This window comes from Podarcis pityusensis, assembly GCF_964106645.2.
Source record: "Podarcis pityusensis genome assembly, chromosome: 1".
Lineage (NCBI taxonomy): Eukaryota > Metazoa > Chordata > Lepidosauria > Squamata > Lacertidae > Podarcis > Podarcis pityusensis.
In genome coordinates, this window is record NC_138028.1 from 101,227,532 (window position 1) to 101,247,495 (window position 19,964).

The following is a 19,964-nucleotide window of genomic DNA, read 5'->3' on the forward strand; positions in this document are numbered from 1 at the left end:
ATCTAACCAAAATTTCAGCCCAACTTCATAGTATATTAATATAATACATATAAGATGAACAATACCCCCATGTCTTCAGGGGAAAGGTGGGATATAACCAGTCCTTTTTTCTGGGGGGGATGCAGGGGGATGCATACCCCTAAACATTTTGTGAATCTAAGTTTGGCCTCATTGAAGGGCAGTATTTCAATATAAGTAGAAAGAGAGAATACCCCTAAACATTATTTTAGAAGGGGGGGGGAGCACAATGGATAATTAATGGATACACACACAAGGTTGTTTGTTTTTTTTTTGCCTTTTTGCCACATAAACTCTGGGATTGCCTGGCAAGAGTTACCCATCTAATCCTTGAAGAGTGTCATGTCTACAAACTCTATTTTGCTTCTTTTAAGCAGGGCAGGCAATTCATTGCAGCTGTAATCATCATATTACATGCCTCAGAACTTCAGAATGGCTCTCCCATCCTTTCCTTGTGTCTCCTTTTATATCCACATACAAAGCTGTCATGTCCACTACTACCTCAAATGGATGGTTTTTATGTGCATATATCAGCAACTCATAATGCGAACCATGCTGCCGAACACATTGTGAATATACTGCTCTTCTTAAAAATGGTTGTTGGTTTTTTCATACTATAGTATTGACTAACTGTCGGTGTTTGATGTATGAGTTACCAGCCTGATGTAGACTTATGGTTAGAGCTTAAGTTGTTAGTTCTGCTTTTGCAGCCAATTCAGAATAACTACAGATGCCTCGAGATATTAAAATTGACTGCTCAAATGGACTCAGTGTGGGAGTTTCATTGGTTTTAAATTGATAACAGCTGAAAGAGTGAATGATTAAAGCTGTATAAGGGCATAGAATGCAGCTCTCTTTTTTCTTTTTCTTTTGCCTCTTTTAACAACTTATTGTGAACAGCTCTTTATATGGGAATTTTCTTTACTATAATAAAAAAATATTTCATTAGCTGAGATTTTTAAATGATGAACAAGAGCATTTCTGAAGCCTGTTGAGGGAGCAATTCCTGAGAAACTGGAATAAACTTTGAGAGGACAATGTGGGTTTCTATTCAGGAGGGAGCATTTAAAGTTAAGTAGCATTCCATAAGGTGGTAATTGTGTCTATTTCCCAGACATTTGAGCTAAATAAGCTGGATAGGAAACATAAACTGTCATAACAGGAGGTTAGGAGTGCTGTGTACATCTTTGCCTACCACCACCATCCCCCTTCCCGTTACATAAAAAAGTAGAAGTCTCAAGTGCCCTTTTGCTAATAAATCAAAGCCCTTTTGCTTTCTTTATTCCCTCAGGAACAGTTATTGTTTTCATTATTGGAAAAGATGTTCTGGTTGTTTCCTTATCGTAGGAAGAGCTAAAATATTTAGTTACAGATAGGTAGCCGTGTTGGTCTGCCATAGTCAAAATAAAAAAAATCCTTCCAGTAGCACCTTTAAGAACTAACTTAGTTGGTCTTAAAGGTGCTACTGGAAGGATTTTTTTTATCTAAAATATTTAGACACAGAAGAGAGATGTGGAGTTTTTTTTAATGTTCATCTAGATTTCCATCTCTTATATTTGATAAATATTTCAACCATCTCCTAGTACTCTAGATCAGGGCGTACCCTGTGTGTGGTATCCAGTCCATAACATAATTTAAAAACTCTTTGTGTTCCCCATCAACCAACTTTTTGAGTATGCAGAACCAAAATGTGGCTTGCTTCATCTGGCTGAAGCCTTGCTCAACTGCATCCCTTCAGGCAGCTTCGGAGATCTTGGTGTCTGCTCTGACTTCATGTGGCTTGTACCATAACAGCATCTTCATAACTGAGGAGGGTCTAGCCTCTGAGTTTGCCTGAAATTCTGGTACATGCCACTCCAAACATGGGAAACCTGTCATCCTAGCTTTGGATACTGAAATCTTTCAGAAGCCGGTTTTTATAAGACAGGGCTTGGCCAAAGATTGGATATATAACCAAATCTAACTGGTTTACAACACTGTTGTGATGTCATGATTTATTTTATGATTTCCAATTGGCTGTCACCATTCTAAAAGTAAAATCCTAATCAATTTTAAGGGTAGTAGTGAAGCCTTGGTACAATAGGGGAAAGTACTGGCAATAAGCAGACTCAAAAAGTGAACATGCTCAATAATTACCATATTTTTTGCTCCATAACACTCACTTTTTTCCTCCTAGAAAGTAAGGGGAAACGTCTGTGCGTGTTATGGAGTGAATGCCTACGGATGGTGGGGGGATCTGCTGCAGTCGTGAGCAGAGGATCCATGGTTCCCCTTCCTTCCCTCCTCCATGGCTCGCTTTGCTCGCTTTGAAACAGCAAAGCGGGAGAAGAGCTACTGAGTGGGGAGAAGAGAGGGACAGAGAGCCTGGTTACAAAGCACGGATCCACATGGATCCTCAGGATTTTTGCATTGGGCTACCCCAAACTCACCGTCAGATCACATATCTGTGGCCACAGCATGAACCACAAAAATCATACATCCACTGTTTCGTTTAGAATATTTTTTTTCTTGTTTTCCTCCTCTAAAAACTATGTGCGTGTTATGGTCGGGTGCGTGTTATAGAGCAAAAAATACTGGTAAATTGTTTTTATAAATACTGTATATATTCCCTCTCCTTACGAATCAAGTGAATATTTCGTGCAACTTAAGATTTTTATTGGCAGAAATATGTAGAAATTAGATTGTAGCAATTTGATTATCATGGGATCTTATATATTGAAGGGAGATCCCTTCTATAACAAAAATGCCATACCCTGTACATCTGTATTCATGCATTTAGAGATATTCTGAGTAACCATCACATGAATGTATCCACAAAGTAATCTGAAGACACATCCAAATGATCTCAGAATCATGAGAAAGGCATTAGATCATTTTGGCACTGGAAAGTCTTTGCATTATAATAGTAGTAATAATAATAATAAACAAAATATTTTTTTAATTATTATTTATACCCCACCCATCTGTCTGGATTTCCCCAGCCACTCTGGGTGGCTTCCAACAGAGGACTAAAAACAGACTAAAACTTCAAACATTAAAAACTTCCCTAAACAGGGCTGCCTTCAGATGTCTTCTAAAAGTCAGATAGTTGCTTATTTCCTTGACATCTGATGGGAAAGCGTTCCACAGGGCGGGCGCCGCTATGAAGAAGGCTCTCTGCCTGGTTCCCTGTAACCTCACTTCTCACAGTGAGGGAACCGCCAGAAGGCCCTTGGCACTGGTCCTCAATGTCTGGGCTGAACGATGGGGGTGGAAACGCTCCTTCATGTATACTGGGCCGAGGCTGTTTAGGGCTTTAAAGGTCACCACCAACAATTTGAATTGTGCTCAGAAATATACTGGGAGCCAGTGTAGGTCTTTAAGGACTGGTGTAATATGGTCTCGGCGGCCACTCCCAGTCACCAGTCCGGCTGCCGCATTCTGGATTAGTTGTAGTTTCCGGGTCACCTTTCCTATGAAAAAGGGAAAACAACAAGGTGTCTTGTGGCATCTTAGATTAGTAACTTTATTATTGCATAAACTTCCACTCTGACTAGGGCTGATGGGGGTTGTAGGTCAAAACAACTGGAGGGCACCAAGCTGAAGAATGCTGTGTTATAGAATGAAATATATTGTCTTTAAAATAGCACAAAATCCAGGTTCACCCTCAACAGACCTGTTTGGGGAAGGAGTGAATATAATATTTAATGTCGTGCAGGTTACTGTATGGTTAGTTATACATGGCACTCCTAGGATTCCTGCAGGCTTTGCCAAGAAACATTGATTACAGAAGTACTGTCAAAGGCCTCTACACCAATTTTCAAAGTGTCATGCTCTGCTGGAAAGGTATGCGGAGACTATCTCTTGGTTTAAATGATGATCTTATAGCCACATTGTTTAAACATTTTAAACTGCTTCTATTGAATGGTTTCCCTCATAGATTTGATTCATTTGGATTCTGCTGACAAAGTTCCCATTACGGAGCACTCTTTTCATAATTTGTCAAAAATATATAGCAGAGATGAAGGAGGATGGAGCTAATTTGTAATCTGAGAGCACTAACCTGGTTATGCTGACATGCTCCATGATGAACGCCCTCAGCCAGCCAGAGGTTTACGGTCATGAAGTGCAAAAAAGCTGCATTAAATACAATTTCGTTCTGTAAAACCGTGCCATTTACATGTGTCGTCAAGGGCCGGGGACAACTTATTCTTATAAAAAAACCACGATTTCCCCTTAAAATCAGAATTAAGCACTTTCCAATTTGTGGGAGGTCTGCTTTGTAAACCTTGGAGGAAATACAAGGAGGTGGGGAAGGTTTTCCAGAGGCAGGCTAACTGTAAATGATGTAAAACCGACTCCTAACATGATAAATTGCAGTGGTTAAATTATTTCCCTGAATACTTTGATATCATTAAGAAGATTGTAGCAGTAGATCTGTGTGCTCTGGAATCTTGTGGAGCCTTTCTCTCTGTGATAAGGTGGTCTTACTGTGAGATTTTGACCAGCTAAGGCCCATCTGAAGCTGATACAGGCTCGTCTTATCTCAAGCCCAAGCAGAGAAGTCCATACAGCAGATGGATAAGCAGTATGTGCCACATTCTTAACTTTACAGTGGTGCCTCGCAAGACGAAATTAATTCGTTCCGCAAGTTTCTTCGTCTTGCGAGTTTTTCGTCTTGCGATGCACGGTTTCCCATAGGAATGCATTGAAAATCAATCAATGCGTTCCTAGGGAAACCGCCTTCAGACCAGGTCCGGGGACAGTCTGTCCCCGGACCTCTTCTGAAGGCTGGGGGGGGGGGACAAGGGCTTTTCTTCCCACCCCCAGCATTTTAAAAAACCCCAGGACAGCGGAGGACTTCTCCGCTGTCCGGCGATCTTAAAATGCTGGCGGGCGGCATTTTAAAATCGCCCCGGACAGCGGAGGACTTCTCCGCTGTCCGGGGCGATTTAAAAGCCCCTGGGAAGGCAGGCAGGGGGGACAAAGACTTTCGCCCCCCGCCCGCCTTCAGAAGGTGTTCCCGCCCCCCGCCCCGCTTCGGAGCAGCGTTCCGAAGCGGGGCGGCTGGGGCAGGTGTTCCCGCCCCCCCGCCCCGCTTCGGAACAGCGTTCCGAAGTGGGGCGGCTGGGGCAGGTGTTCCCACCCCCCGCCCCGCTTCGGAACAGCGTTTTAAAATGCTGGGGGTCGGGAGCGAAGCGTTCGCTGCCGACCCCCAGCATTTTAAAATCTCCCCGGGACAGCAGAGAAGTCTCTGCTGTCCCGGGGAGATTTTAAAATGCTGGGGGTCGGGAGCGAAGCGTTCACTGCCAACCCCCAGCATTTTAAAATCTCCCCGGGACAGCAGAGAAGTCTCTGCTGTCCCGGGGAGATTTTAAAATGCTGGGGGTCGGCAGCGAACGCTCCCGACCCCCAGCATTTTAAAATCTCCCCGGGACAGGGGGAGATTTTAAAATGCTGGGGGTCGGCAGCGAACGCTCCGCTCCCGACCCCCAGCATTTTAAAATCTCCCCGGGACAGCAGAGACTTCTCTGCTGTCCCGGGGAGATTTTTAAATGCTGGGGGTCGGCAGTGAACGCTTCGCTCCCGACCCCCAGCATTTTAAAATCTCCCCGGGACAGCAGAGACTTCTCTGCTGTCCCGGGGAGATTTTTAAATGCTGGGGGTCGGCAGCGAACGCTTCGCTCCCGCCCGCCAGCATTTCCCTATGGGCTTTCGTCTTGCGATGCAAGCCCATAGGGAAATTCGTCTTGCGAAGCGCCTCCAAAACAGAAAACCCTTTCGTCTTGCGGGTTTTCCGTCTTGCGAGGCATTCGTCTTGCGGGGTACCACTGTATTTCCACTCTGTGCTGAGAGAATACAAACATGCATCTTGCCTCTGTGAAAGCAGAGAAGCGACTCCTCTCGGAGTCCCCACCTTCTGTCTGCTTCCTCACTGCTGCTGTGTAGAACACTGCAGTATGTACTTGCGCAACATGAAGTTGTACTGTTGTTAACAGCTGTTCAACAGTGGAACAGACTCCTCAGAAGATGGTGGATTCTCTTTCATTGGAGGTTTTTAAGCAAAGATTGCCATGGAAGCTTTAGTTGAGATTCCTGCATTGCAGGGGTTGGAGGACGATCTCCCTCGGGTCCCTTCCAACTCTACAATTCTATGATTCTAAGTGCTGACCATGAAACTTATGCTAGATGTGATAGACTCATTCCCTTGGTTCACAAGAAACTTAGTCATAACTTGGGCAGCAGTCTTATGTCGACTTTGCTTGGAGTAAGCCCCACAGAACACAGTGGGAGTTACTTCTAAGTAAACGTATACAGTGGCACCTCTGTTTACAAACACTTCTGTTTACGAACGCTTCAGGTTACAAGCTCTGCTAACCCGAAACTAGCTGCTCCTGGTTGTGAACTTTGCTCCAGGATGCAACTGGAAATCACGTGCCTCTGGTGCGCGCACAGTGGGAGGCCCCATTAGCGAAAGTGTGCCTCAGGATAAGAACGGTTTCAGCTTAAGAACGGACCTCTGGAACGAAGGTATAAGGTTGTATAAGGTTGGCTCTAGGTTGGCTCCCCTGTGTTTTTGCATTCTGTACATTATTTTCGGAAATATTGGATATTGGATATTCACACAGAAATAACAAGCAGCAATGTGAACACATTCACACCAAAGTCAATGTTTTTTGTTCATTGGTCAAAATGGGAATTGGTTGAAATTTCATACTGACACTGATGACCTTTCATACTTCTGGTCTTTAGAACTGCGCATGCACAGACACTCTTGTACAAAGACAACATATTCATCACCAGACCACACTTAAAGCACACAAATGCTCCACACATGCAGCCTACATACACACATGCCGCTAACAAGCAGTCTCCGCACATAATGGCACAAACACCCCTACTGCCACCTCTCAGTCATAGCCTGCAGTGATGCTGGGTAATTGCAGCAGCTTCCACAGCACTTCTGTGGTGATAAGTAGAAAGCCGCCACCATTGCAACTGTGGTGATGTGGCGCAGAGCAAGGGAACCATTGTGAGCTGGTTAGAGAGTTCTGGAAGCAGGAAGGGGTGCTTCTATCTGTTCCAGTGTTTTACAAGCAATTGTGAAACATGGAGCACTTTGGTACGCTCCTTCTTGTTTCTGCAGTACTCAGAAGCAGCTGAAGCCACCACTGAAACAATATAATGGGCAACACTTGTCAGGGAACTGGCAAGTAGTCAGATATAGGTTAGCAGGCCAGATTGGGGCTGCAAGCTCACCATGCCTGCTTTAAAGTATTATTTTAATACTCATCTATGTAAGCCATGTAACAATGTGATATGCTGACCAAAAGACTGCACTAAACTTCACATATGATCTTCCATAAGTCAGTGCACAATGCTTAGGGGATTTTACAGTACCTGGTTTATTTATTTGCTTATTTGTCATTTTTCTACTCATCCTGCCCTGCAATAACATAAAGACAAATCCTACCCCATCATACTAAAAGATGATCACCAGTACTGGTTTGGAATACTCAATTCCATGATGGAATTGAGACACTGCTACCACTGCTACACTACACCAACCTAATAGGGTGTGCCATTGATTTCGGTGTTATTTTCATACAACTAAGATTCATTGGATTAGGTCCTTATGCATTCCCTATATTGAGCAAAAACAAAGGTGCCATGATTCAGGACAAGTAAAATGAGAGAAATGATAGTTTGCTGTTCCCTTGTCTGATTTCTTGTAAGCTAAATTTTCATAAAGACTACTTAAATGGCAAAATAAACTTTACCACTTTTCTACTACCAACCTCTTTACTTTCAGGAGAGCTTATTTGTGTTACAGCCTATGCTACTATTTTAACCCCGCCCCCCCATCTTTGTCTTTACTAGATCAAGTTTTTGGTTCCCCTTTGCACAAAGTGTGTGAACTTGATGGCGCCACAGTCCCTAAGTTCGTAAAGACGTGCATCAAAGCTGTTGAAGATCGAGGTGGGTAATTTGACGGTCAACATTCTTTCCCCATTCCATAAGCTGTATTTACAACTGAGACTCTCAATTAATATCTCCAGCTTGCTCATCAGGGATGCACAAGAGTTAAAAATTACGCTTTGGTACAACTGTAGCTGCATAACATTCCATCTTTCTTTCTATCATTTAGTTTCCATGTCTTTCTGACAGCGGAGATGTAATGGCATCTTTTTTTCCCCTGAGGAGTCCCCAGCATTGCAAAATATATGCCACTAGTAATAATTTCCACGGAAGTAGCCATGTTAGTCCACTGTTGCTATAAAAACAGATATGTGGTACCTTAAAAACTTTTTTTTAAACCCTATATTATGGGTTAAACTTTCTGATGAAGTGAACTGCAGTCCACTAAATCTTATGCCATAATTAATTTGCTAGTTTTCAAGGTGCCACAAAACTATCTGTTGTAGGCCTATTGTAATTTGGGTTTATTTGTTCTTGATTACTGGCATAGCTCAAACCCGTATTATTTACCTGCTACAATGAATCTTTCATTTCTTTTGTTCCTTTCTTTCCTCCTTCCTTCTGCACCCATATATCCTCCTTTCCTTTCCAAGTGATTTTCAATGGGAGATGGGTCCCCCCCCCTTAAAAAAAATAAATTGTAGAGAGCTGCAAGGATTTGTTTGCATCATCTGTAAATGTTTAACATTTTCAGGATAATCACATGTACCCATGTGTTTTTGAAATAAGGACATACTGTCTGTATTGAGACTCTGAAATCAATAGAATCACACCAACAAAGCATCCATAAGCTTAATCACAAAGTAAAATACTCCTTAAATCTAATAAGTATCTGGCACATTTATGACAGATGCAGTAATTGGTGTACTATTTAACCTGGAGATCCATCTTTTACATGTATGAAAGAAAAGCATTAGAGGCTGTATCAGTGAAGCTTAAGACTTCCATTCGTGCAGTGGAACTTCTTGCCCTATTCTCCTCCCATGCCTTCTATTCTGGGGGCTCCCTCAACCCTCCAGAGCAGATTGGAAGGGGTGTATGGTGGGTCTGTTGTACAAGTGGAAGTCCTTGCATGAATAGGATAACTTTGTTGGATACAACTCTAGGGAAATTAACATTACCAGGATATCAAAAGAATTATCAGTAGTGTAGCTTTTGGAGGCTTTGTATTCGAAGAAAGATTTCTTTAAGATTTGATGTTTTTTGAACTGGCTGCTGGAGTTGTCCTTTTATGAGCATTTTGATCCATGGCAATTAGCAGGTGATTGTTTAACTTCATGCCATTAACAGCTTCACCTATTGATTTCTGCATATCTAACCACTGAAAAAAGAGGTTTTGGTAGTAGTGTTTTTCTGGTTGGAATGCTTAAACTAGGGATGAGGACACTATGGTCTTCTATTGACCTCAGCCAGCATGGTCAGAGATGATGAAAGATGTAGTTCAGGAACATTTGAAGGACCACAGGTTCCCCATCTTTGTCCTAGTGTCCCTTGTATGTGTGAATAGCTAAAGAGAAGCAGAATATGGAAAGAAAATGTGGCTGCCAATTATTTAAATGTAGGAAATCACATGCATTTTCACAGTTTTCAGAATAGGCTTATGTCTTTGTTTCACACTGTGCTAAATATAAAAAAAATACTGTCACGTATTTTGGAGTTCTTAAGATACTAGTGCCCCACTTCCCCATCACTCAGCCCTGTTAATTACAAAAGGACTAACCATATTTTAGTGCAAGAATGCTAACATTAACAACTTGTTGCTTATACTCGTAAAGAATTAGCTGCTGGAATACTGCCTTACGTTTGGAGGGCATGTGATGTCACGTTAGGCAAATTAAATCCCACATATTTCAAAATAACTGCTTTGCTGATTAAACTATTAAAACAATTTATTTAGAGGTGCTTGCAGTTCTGAGTGAGAAAAGTGGCTGGATGGGAACAAAGTTATTTGTCAATAGCATTTTATTGAAGGACATGTTATTACCTTTGTCCTTCATGCATATGGAGACCTTACCATGAGCTATTTGTCCATCTTGCCCAGAATTGTCTACAATGACTGGTAGCAGTTTTTTGTAACCCTGCTAACTGAGATATTCCGAGATGCTGCTGATGGAACCCGGAAGCTTTTTATGCAAAGTATATACATTACCATTGAGCTATGGCTTCATCTCTAATCTTTACATTGTACAAAGAAAATATGGAGATAATGGTAGGCTGCCTTTCAAGGTTATTGCAACCTTTCTCAACCTTAAGTTCAGCTCTCCCAAATCTTACATATTTTTTTAAAAAATTGCACACACAATTTCATTATACATGTTCATTTGCCTTTCTTGTAATATGTGCATTTTTTGCAATTTCCCCTAATGTGCACTTTTTAAAAGTCAGTTTCTCCAACGTGTAATGCAGTTTTTATATGTTTCACTAATACATGACCTTTTGTGTGCACTTTTTAGTTGGAGAAATGCATCACAAAATCCAGAAAAGTGTGAAATTCAAAGGATAACTGTGCTTTGGTTTTCTTATTGGCTCAGGAAGTATGAATCAAGAAAGTTCATATTAAAATGCAAAGTGATCAGATTCCCACCCAACCTCCCATCCTTGGTATGATTATAATTCTGGTGGTATAAGAAGGCATAGGAAAGCATATTTTCGCTAAACCTGCCCAGCAGAAGTGCATGATCATGCTTTGATTTCTGTGCTTCCTTGCTTTTACTAACTGTAACCTGTAACCAACATATGGCTTAAGCTAGTAGAGATGTAAATATTAACCAATCTCAGTGGCATGTGATTTAGAAAACAACAAGCACATTTTATCACTGTATTTATGACTTTGGAGTTCATATACAATTTTCTATCAGCATGGACTTGGATTATGATTCCTTTGCATTCATTTCCATTCTGTTTACTCAATGCGTTGTTTTCCCTAAATTCTGGCATAAACTAGCACAGGACGGCAGTAATTTATGTGAAGCTAAATCCAATGTTTATGAAAGCTTCTGATGACATTTTAGACTCGGGTTGGTATTAGGAAGCAGCATGTGGAGGTGCCAAGTCTCCCTGCATGGCTGGGACTCAACAGATTTGAAGCCCTCCTCCTAATGGCCAGATCTGCCTTCAGCCAAGTTATTCAACTGCAGAGTCATGGGAAATACTTATGTACCAATTATGGAAAAGGCACATTTAATGAAAACTGTATGTTTACTTCCATAGTCTTAGTGAGATGGCCTAAATGCTCCACGCAGAATCTGTACACATCTCTGCCCCATCTACACACTATAACTGTACTCAGAAACTTCAACACATTTAATTTAAGCTGAAGCATTATTTTTATGAAGAGCCTCCCTTAGAAATCTAACCTTAGAATGAGGAGGGCCAAATAATTTAAACGTATTTCAAGGCAGTCGTGCCAGTTTTTGTTTGTGCATTTGTTTCCATTTAACAGTTGAATGGGGTAATTCGGCTATCACTTTGTGGAGGTTCTTGTAACACTCCGTGATCGGGGGGGGACGGGACGGACATTGTTTATATATCAAATGCTATCATGTGAGCAAGCAACAGAATGCCTCAGGCATAACATTCAATGGCATTGAATCAGTTTAAATTCCAATAATTTGGCTGAACGTGTTTGTGGGTCTGGCTTTTGCAAGTTTATTCGGCTAAACCAGTGTCCAATCTAGCATGACATACTCTGTGTTCTGGATGCAACTATAACTTATACAGGGAAAGTGTTACGTCAAGAGCTAAGGATGATAATGAATTGTTTGTCCGCTGTGGCTGCATATTATTGAGATGACAACATATTTCTATTTGTGTAATATAAGCCAAAAGTCATATGGGGCATAATAAAATAAAATTAGGTAAAGGACTTAAAATTTATTAGTCTGTAATTTAAACCAGTCTGGTCAATAAACGTATCTGCATACTCAGGGTTTCATTTCAGTAATCTGCTGTAATGGTCTTCCAGTTATCTCTCACGACCTGGATTACTTGTACCTTTAAGTATTTAGGCCCCTCTATGAATTCATCACACAAAAGGGGTGCCATGAGTACAAGAGGGCAGGAGTACCTGATGGCTTTTCCCACAACATCACATGGTTTCCCTGGCACCACCTTACATGTCCATACATAGAGCACAGACATCTGCAAATGGGAAGTCTATGCACATAGATTGTGATGTATGTAGGCTTCCATGGGATGAGGAATGCTATACTGGCATGGTTTATGATCCCATGGAAGTCAACATTCATGGGCTACTAAAAAGAGTGCAGAAAAGTAATTCTGCACATGCTTCGTAGTATTACAATGCAGCCTTGTCGCTATAGGTCAGTAAAGTTGGTGTAGTGGCTCAGAGTGTGAACTGGTAAATTCAAATATTTATATTTTTTCCATGTTAATTCACTGTTAATTGAATTCAGCTGTGAGCCGTGTAGGGGCCATATAATTATGCAGTGACCAATCAGGTGCCTCTGCTGTCCCACAAGCAGGGCTCAAAGGCAGCAACTGTCTCCTGGTGTTGATTTCCAACGACTGGTATCCATTGCCTCTGAACATGGAGATTCCATGTAGACTTTGCTTATGTGGATGCTTGCCTTCAGACATGTCATATTTTGGAAATAAAGTGCTGCCTAATGTGGCAGATTATCACACTGAATGCTTTAGTAGCAGAAGGCTACAATTCTATAATTTCATCTCAGTAGGACTTTCTTCTGAATAAACATACTTATTGCTCTGCACAGTCTTTGTGGTCCCATACAAATTATTTTTGTTGATCTGGTTTAGACTGGTGCAAAGGAATGATACCATTTCATTTAACTTGGGATCCCTCTAATGAAAGCTAATGACACTCCATGTTGTCTTCTATTCCCAAATCTTTGCTGTCTATGTTTGCAGGCATGAAAGATTTATTAATCATTGGACATTGCTACACTGCTGATTTCCTTTCTCAAGCACAAGATGCTATGGCAGGAATTATATACAAAATTGCATATTTGACTCCTTGCCAAAAAGTCACCCTGAGATCTGTAACGCTGTATAAAGATTTAAGAAAGACCTTTAGTCCACTTCAGAGAAGGTCCCTAGCTTTAAAAACTTTTATCTCTCAACTTTCCTTCTTAGCAGCTGTTCTATTTTTTTGCTGTCATTTGTTTGACAGCATCCAGTTATAGGTTCCGATGTCTGTTTAAAGAAACAAGGAGGCTGTTGGCTTTAAAATCCCCTTACTGCTTGTGTGTTCAACATTTTCCCAGGCTTTTCTGCATAGTTTGCCAAGCAGAGGGACTGACCTTTTGTAGCAAACCCTTTTTCATTTCAAAATGCTCACTTTGATTTTTGTCCCATTTTATGCTCATTCCAAACTGTTTACAGCCCACTAAAAATGACTGTGAATTATATGTTTGTGTAATGGGTTCCTTTTGTGGTTGGAGAGGAATGTTTACTTTGTGCAATTAGTTATCTTTGGGTAGATTACAGTGACCTGGAAAAAAGGGGGCTAAGATTATTATGGTACCTTAAGTATTTCCTTTTGTTATCTCCTGTGGCAGTAGTCTAATATGTTATCTACTGTGCTCTGAACTAATCACGTCATATGGAGCAGAAGATGAGAGCTTATATAAGTATTCTTTTGTATCACCTTTAAACATGAGAAAAATTAAATCTCAGTTTCTTCTTCCATCCCCCCCCCCCCAAAAAAAAAATGTTATAGGCGATTTGGAGTGCTTAACTTTTGTGTCTTTTAGGCTGGGAAGAGACGATAGTGTATAAGAGAATTGAAGGTGGTTTGCAAAAGGTGTTGCTGCTTGTGATATGTACAGTCACTCCTGGTAAATAGGTTTTGCAGTATTATTGTTTCATAAACTTGCAGAAGATGTCTGACCAGCTGTGACAATGGTACAAAGAAATATGTGTATGCAGCAGGGAAAGTGAAGCCACTTTCAAACCACTTTCACCTCTTTCAAAAGTCAGGGTCTGTCTTCATCCTGAGTCTCAGTCTCAGAACGTCTAGCATAACATCACCACAATTCTGAAAGCCTGATGCTAAAAGACTTGTATTATATTATCAAATGCTGCACTTCCATCGTATGAAGCAGTGGTGTCAAAAGATCTGTCTCATGGGCAGCGATGCTGTCAGTAGTGTGTGTCAACAGGAAGACCTGCTAATGGTGAGACTCACCATTTCCAAGAAACCCTCATCACTATTCTTTGGCATTGCAAATTTTAATTAGCAGTTATTTAATCATTTTCAACATTCTCTTTTTACTTTTAACACAAACTGTCTCTGAAAGTACAAGGTACAAACATTTATCTGATTATAAAATGCATCGCAAATAAATAAATTGACATGGATCCAAACCTGGCATTCTGCAACCAGACGGTCGTCTTACGTCCATGGAAAGCTTTTGTTTGAGCAGAGGATCCTGTTGATATAAAGGGAGAGATTACTTTTGCCAACTATCACTTCATCCTGCACTCTTCCCCCAATCCCAGAGGCCCTGTCGGCTCTCCAGAGCAGATTTTCCAAGGGCTCTGGGGAAAGTGGGTATCTGATGGTGGAAGTGGGAGAAATTGCTTTTGCCCAAGCCGTCAGGTTTTTAAAATGCAACATGCCTCCGCTATAAATATCCAAAGGAAAAGTTATGGCCCTTTCCCCCAACAGATATTTATAGATAATTCTTAAACAAAGTGGTCATATGAGAAGATGAAAAAGAACATATTAATGAAGTTTCCATATGACTGGATTAATAGTTGAACTGTCCAATCCTAAGAATGTCTACTCGAGTAAGTACTTCTGAATACAGTGGGGCTTACTCCAAGGTAAATTGAGTTATGTATGATTGGAGCCTTAATCTGATTATGCTGTAGAGGTCTCCAGACAAATTATGCTGTCCATCCATATTATGTTATATTGTTGTGATTTGAAAACTTTCCACCAAAGAACTCTGTCCCTGATTTGTACCTAGGGATCTTTTTGAAATTCCCCAGTGAATTCTGTAACATATCACTTGATCTAGGAGAGAAATGGCTTTATGGAGAAATGTCAGAAATAGTATGAGGAACAAAATGACCATGCAGTACTGTGATAGATTTCAGGTGTAAGGTTGGTGGAGGTGAGGCTGCATTTTTCTGTATAGACTAGGAGTCTTACATCAGCAGGATAAATTATGTCCCAATCCTTTAATATGTCCCGGAGAGGACTAGGTGTCTAATTTACAAAAATGTCCTTTCCATAAACTGGAAACTAAAGCTAATGTAGTAATGTCACCTTTAAATCATGAAAGAGTGGAAGAAAGGAAGATATTGCCCCCCCCCCAAAAAAGACAAATTTTCTAGCTGTCTGAAGATTTTTCAGTAAATCATATTTTACGCAGCTTTCCACACAATTCAATGCCTCTTATAAATTTCGTGCTGCCCTAAGGCAAGTATTTCTATTTTTTTTGCTCTGATCCTATAAAAGACTCCTCAGACTTCCTGTCTTCCGGGTACTTTAACCTATAAGTTCTCTGTCTCCTTTACAGTGGCTTGACACACTATCTTGTGATGACTGTAGATATCATTTGATTACACTAATGTGTGGAACTGCTGTCACTGGCTAGCTTTTCATACTTGTTTTTACGATATCAGTTACTAGACAACAGAAACTGTTAATGTCACTTAAAATGGTAGCCGCTACTTGCCTTCCAAGCGTCAGTAGTGTTAGGCATCCATATTACAACAGGTGTCATGATGTCTCAATTTTTGTTCGTTTTATTGCACTATTTCCAGAGCCTGTTTGTGGCAGTGTGGTGCCACAGCCCAAAAAGTAATTCAACTGCAAAGTGAAATATTTTACAATAAAGTAATATTGTTTACAGAATGGTAGGCACCTATGTTTTCAGTTAATTTAAATATATGGCCTAGAAGACAAATACGAGAGTCCATGTTCAGGATTGCTCACCTAGAAAAAATAATAATCTAGCAACCAGGTGTTATTGAAGGGGAATAAAAGAATGACCGAGAGGCTGAAATCTTCAGCTTAGAATCCCAGTGCTAGTGCCCATCACTTCTGTTCCAGCAGTACCATCACTGATTGCACCCCTTAATTTCCAGTGTCTGAATAGTTAACTGTGTCTCTAAGAGATTGTTCTCAAGAAAGGGCATGGTGCATTGTGTGAGCTACCACTCTCTGCTTATTTCTGGAACATTTTCTCCTCTACACACAACCCTTTTCATTCTAAACACATGACTTTATCCATAAATTTGAAATATATACAGATATGGGGCTTTTTACAAGTTAATTTGCTAACTTCTTATCTTTTACTATTGCTTTTTAGCAACACTTTCACTAACATTTGTTTCTTTTCCCATGCCTTCAACTTTATATAGTGTTTCCAGTTACCTTCTAGAACAGTGCCCTGAAAGTCTAGAGATCATGTTGCTCTGCGAGATGATCTGGGCTCTTAGTTCTGCTAATTTTGTAGCATACATTCTTTCCCACTTTGGGATAATCTATTATACTTGGATCCAGGCATGCACTAAAAGCTAATACTTCATGAAAAATGTGCATTTTGTACTGTCTAACTTTTGATGAGATCCTTGAAGTCTTTTATGATTCTGTCTTGTTCCAAGAAGATTTCTGCTCCTTGTTTTTATATGTGTGTAAAAGGAAGAGGAGCAAAACAAAAATGATAGAAAATGCATGCTATTTCAGAAAGACCTTCAGCTATTCAGTAGATAGCTCACTTTTTCAAGGAACATTTTTTTGGGGGGGGGGGAACATATTTCTTATCAGCCATTGACTTTATTGCTCTGATGAATACAAACGAGAATTGGCTAAGCACATTCCAAGAAATTTTGACTTGGAAGTTTGTGATATAAAAAGATCTTTGCAACTTCTGAGTAGAAATTAGGAGCAAATGAATGCAGTGCAAATGTCTTGGCAGTGATTTCTCTAGGAGTTCTGTCTTCTGACTCATTTAATCCCGCTATAGCCACCTTTCTCAGAGCAAAAGCCAGTTAATAGTTTTGTGCAAGGTCCAAGTTACAATTGGCTCAGAGGGATATTTTCTCTGGGGCCTCTGTGTCTGTGAAAAAGCCACACTCTGTGTCAGGTTTTTTTAAAAAAAAATCAAGAAGCATCAGGAGGAAACGTCAAAAAGGGCGTAATGCACAAATTAGCGGGGAAACAGAAAAGGAAAGAGGAAAACAACATATTACGGAGATATAATTTGAAATTTATGAAGAGTAGAATGTAAGCTATGTTAAGAAAATAATAAGAGGACTACAGGAAAAGCCGTTGAGGCAGTTGCCATCTTTGTCATAGTTACCTGATACCTGCCTCATTGACTAATTCGTTCCAGAGAAATGTATCCCATGCTAGTAAAAGAAAGCATTAATATGCTAAGCCTTGCCAGTAAAAACAAGTGGTTACTGCCTGTTCAGCACAGTAACATTTGCTGTGACAGGACTAAGTTCATACCTGGGAACACTCCAGTGCTTTGCTGGCATTGCAGAAGTGAGGTGTTTAACTCCACTGGTCTTTCTTTCTTCCTTTCACATTTAAAATAAGCCTGTTGGTAACCATTTAGATTAAATACGCAATATTCAAAAAGAGACAAATATTGTTTGCAATACCAGTTATAAACATCCACAATGTGTGCCCCCCTCTTTTCTTACAGTACATTGTGAATCTCATCTACATCTACTTATGTACAAATGTTTCCTTGAAAAACTAAGGCTAAAACCATTTACTGGTTAATACTCTGACTAAAAATTAAGCAGGCCTCTGAAGTTACTAGCTTATGGTTCATGAGCAGAATCTAACCCAACTCTGGGAGTGGAAAATAGAACTGACCCATGTGTAGGTAATTAACAAAAGAATCGGCTGGGCATCTAGTGCCCAGTGAGAGAGAGCCAACAACAGAGTTAAAAAATACTTTGTGTTAACCAGCGGCATAACATGGAACCTACGTTGTTACAGGTAAAAATGATATAGGCCTCGTGCCATGTTGTGATAATTGTTCAAGATTGCTAACAAAATTCATTTAATTCTGCCTCAAACAGATGTGACGTTAAAGATGAGATTCAATTTAACACATCTATTGTTTTTTTCTTTTAGCAATAATAGCAGCAGGGAGCCCTGAACAAGATGGGGGCCATGATCTATGGGTTAACCCCTCCCCCCGAACACCAGTCCCTCCCAAAATTGCCCCCCACAAACTGTTGTTTATCTCAGCAGGGAATCTTTCATTGGCACCAATAAAATCCTTTCTCCCAGGATTAACAGTAGCGCTGTGGTCCCATGGCCTTTTCAGTGGTTGTTTTCCATTTGCGGAATGCCCTCCCTAGTGGGGTGTGTCAGCTTCCTTCATTATTAACTTTCAAGGGAATTTGCAAAACATTCCTGTTTTCCCAGACATTGGGCGGCTGGCAGCCATGAGAGTACTGGATGAAATAATGGTTTAAGTTGAAATTGCTTTTAATTGTAATTTTTATAGACTATTTTAACTGCTTTAGTTGTTTTGTGTTTTAATTATGGATGTGTTTGCCACCCTGGGCTCCTTTGGAAGGAAGGTTGGGATATAAATTCAATAAGTACACACAGGTCCCACTGTCCAAACACTTGTTATACAAAAAAAAGTCTGTGTATGGTATTGCAAACAAGTAGCCTTAAGCAAGCCTTACTTTTTGGGTTTTGCTGGTCCATGACAGCTGTTTCACCAGAAAGCATGGTGAGGGGGAGATATCAGGCAAATAAGAGCATTTTTTGCCTGTTGCCTTTTGCAAGGTTTCAGAAGGTTCTCTCCCCGCCCCCATCATTTTGGGCCCAAATACCATGGTCAGGAATGCATTAGAAATTATCCCATAGGAATCAATGGAAATTGTCAACTTGTTGTGCATCTTACAAACAGTTTGCTGAGTATGCATTGTGTTTGGTTAGTGGGATCTGTGCATAATAATAATGCTGTTGTGTAATTTTGAGATCTGGACTTGATGGCAAGCCCGTTATTTAAGGTGAGCAGCTATAAAGGAGGACAGTGTAGCAGGTTCTCCACCTACTAAAATCTGTCTTCCATGGAAGGGTTTCATTTGTTCTTTTTAACTTTATCCCTGTAGCAGCAAAGTGCTGGATCTCACAGGTAGGGATGGGCAAGAAATTCATTTTGATGATAAATGGCCTAATACACATTCCTTGAACCAATATGCAAAGTGAACTGAACTTGCCCTGCAAAATGTGTACTGAATTTTGTGATGCAGTTCTCCAACCAGTACAAAAATGCAGGTGTGGGGGGAAAATGTGTATTAAAATGCATATAAATGCAGTGAATATAACACCAAGAAATGTATTTTGTATGGAGAACTTGCTTGCAAAATCATGTATATTAATCAAAACTGCATACAGAGATGACTATAGTCTAATGAGGAAAATTGCAAATATGTGGAGAACTGAATTTAAAAAAGGAAAAATGTGAAACGGAAATTGAGAGATTGGTCTACCCCTACTCATGAGTTAAGTTTCAAGGCAGTTTCTGGAGTATACAATAAATATTTCTGGGGTTGTGTACTCTATGGATGGCAAGAACAGAGGTCCATGGTATCATCCACATCCACCTCCCCATTATAAATCCCTACCAGACTCATTCACCCACTTCCATGTGCATATATCCTTCAGTGGTAACCACATGTGCAGTCTGGAAAAAGTCTGATGAAATATGTATGACCACAGCCACATCATTGGGTCGCATATAACCAAGCACTCCAGGATTCAGCCACAAGCCTCAATTGATGCTGGAATGAGAAATCTGTATGTAGCTTTGCCTACTCTTTGTTATACAGATATTCTGTTTCTTTCACTGGTGAAATAAAATAACACCAAAATGACGCAGAAGAGAAAGATACAATTTGTGTCTCGTATTACTTCTGTTGGTGTTGTTTGAAGGGGGTTTCTTTAAACGGATAAGATGTTCTATAACATAATAGACCTTCATTATACATACTACTAGCATTGGGGCTGC

At 40.5% G+C, this 19,964-nt stretch overlaps 1 protein-coding gene across 15 annotated transcripts in view; it reads left to right on the top strand.

Annotated features, from left to right (window-relative positions):
* Positions 1 to 19,964, top strand: part of ARHGAP15 (Rho GTPase activating protein 15) — a 379,294-nt gene that overhangs the window by 226,046 nt on the left and 133,284 nt on the right. For all 15 annotated transcript variants that reach the window (XM_081008190.1, XM_081008185.1, XM_081008181.1 and 12 more), the window contains one exon: positions 7,879 to 7,977. In XM_081008190.1, the coding sequence (XP_080864316.1) occupies positions 7,879 to 7,977 (99 nt within the window). The remainder of the gene's footprint in view (positions 1 to 7,878; positions 7,978 to 19,964) is intronic.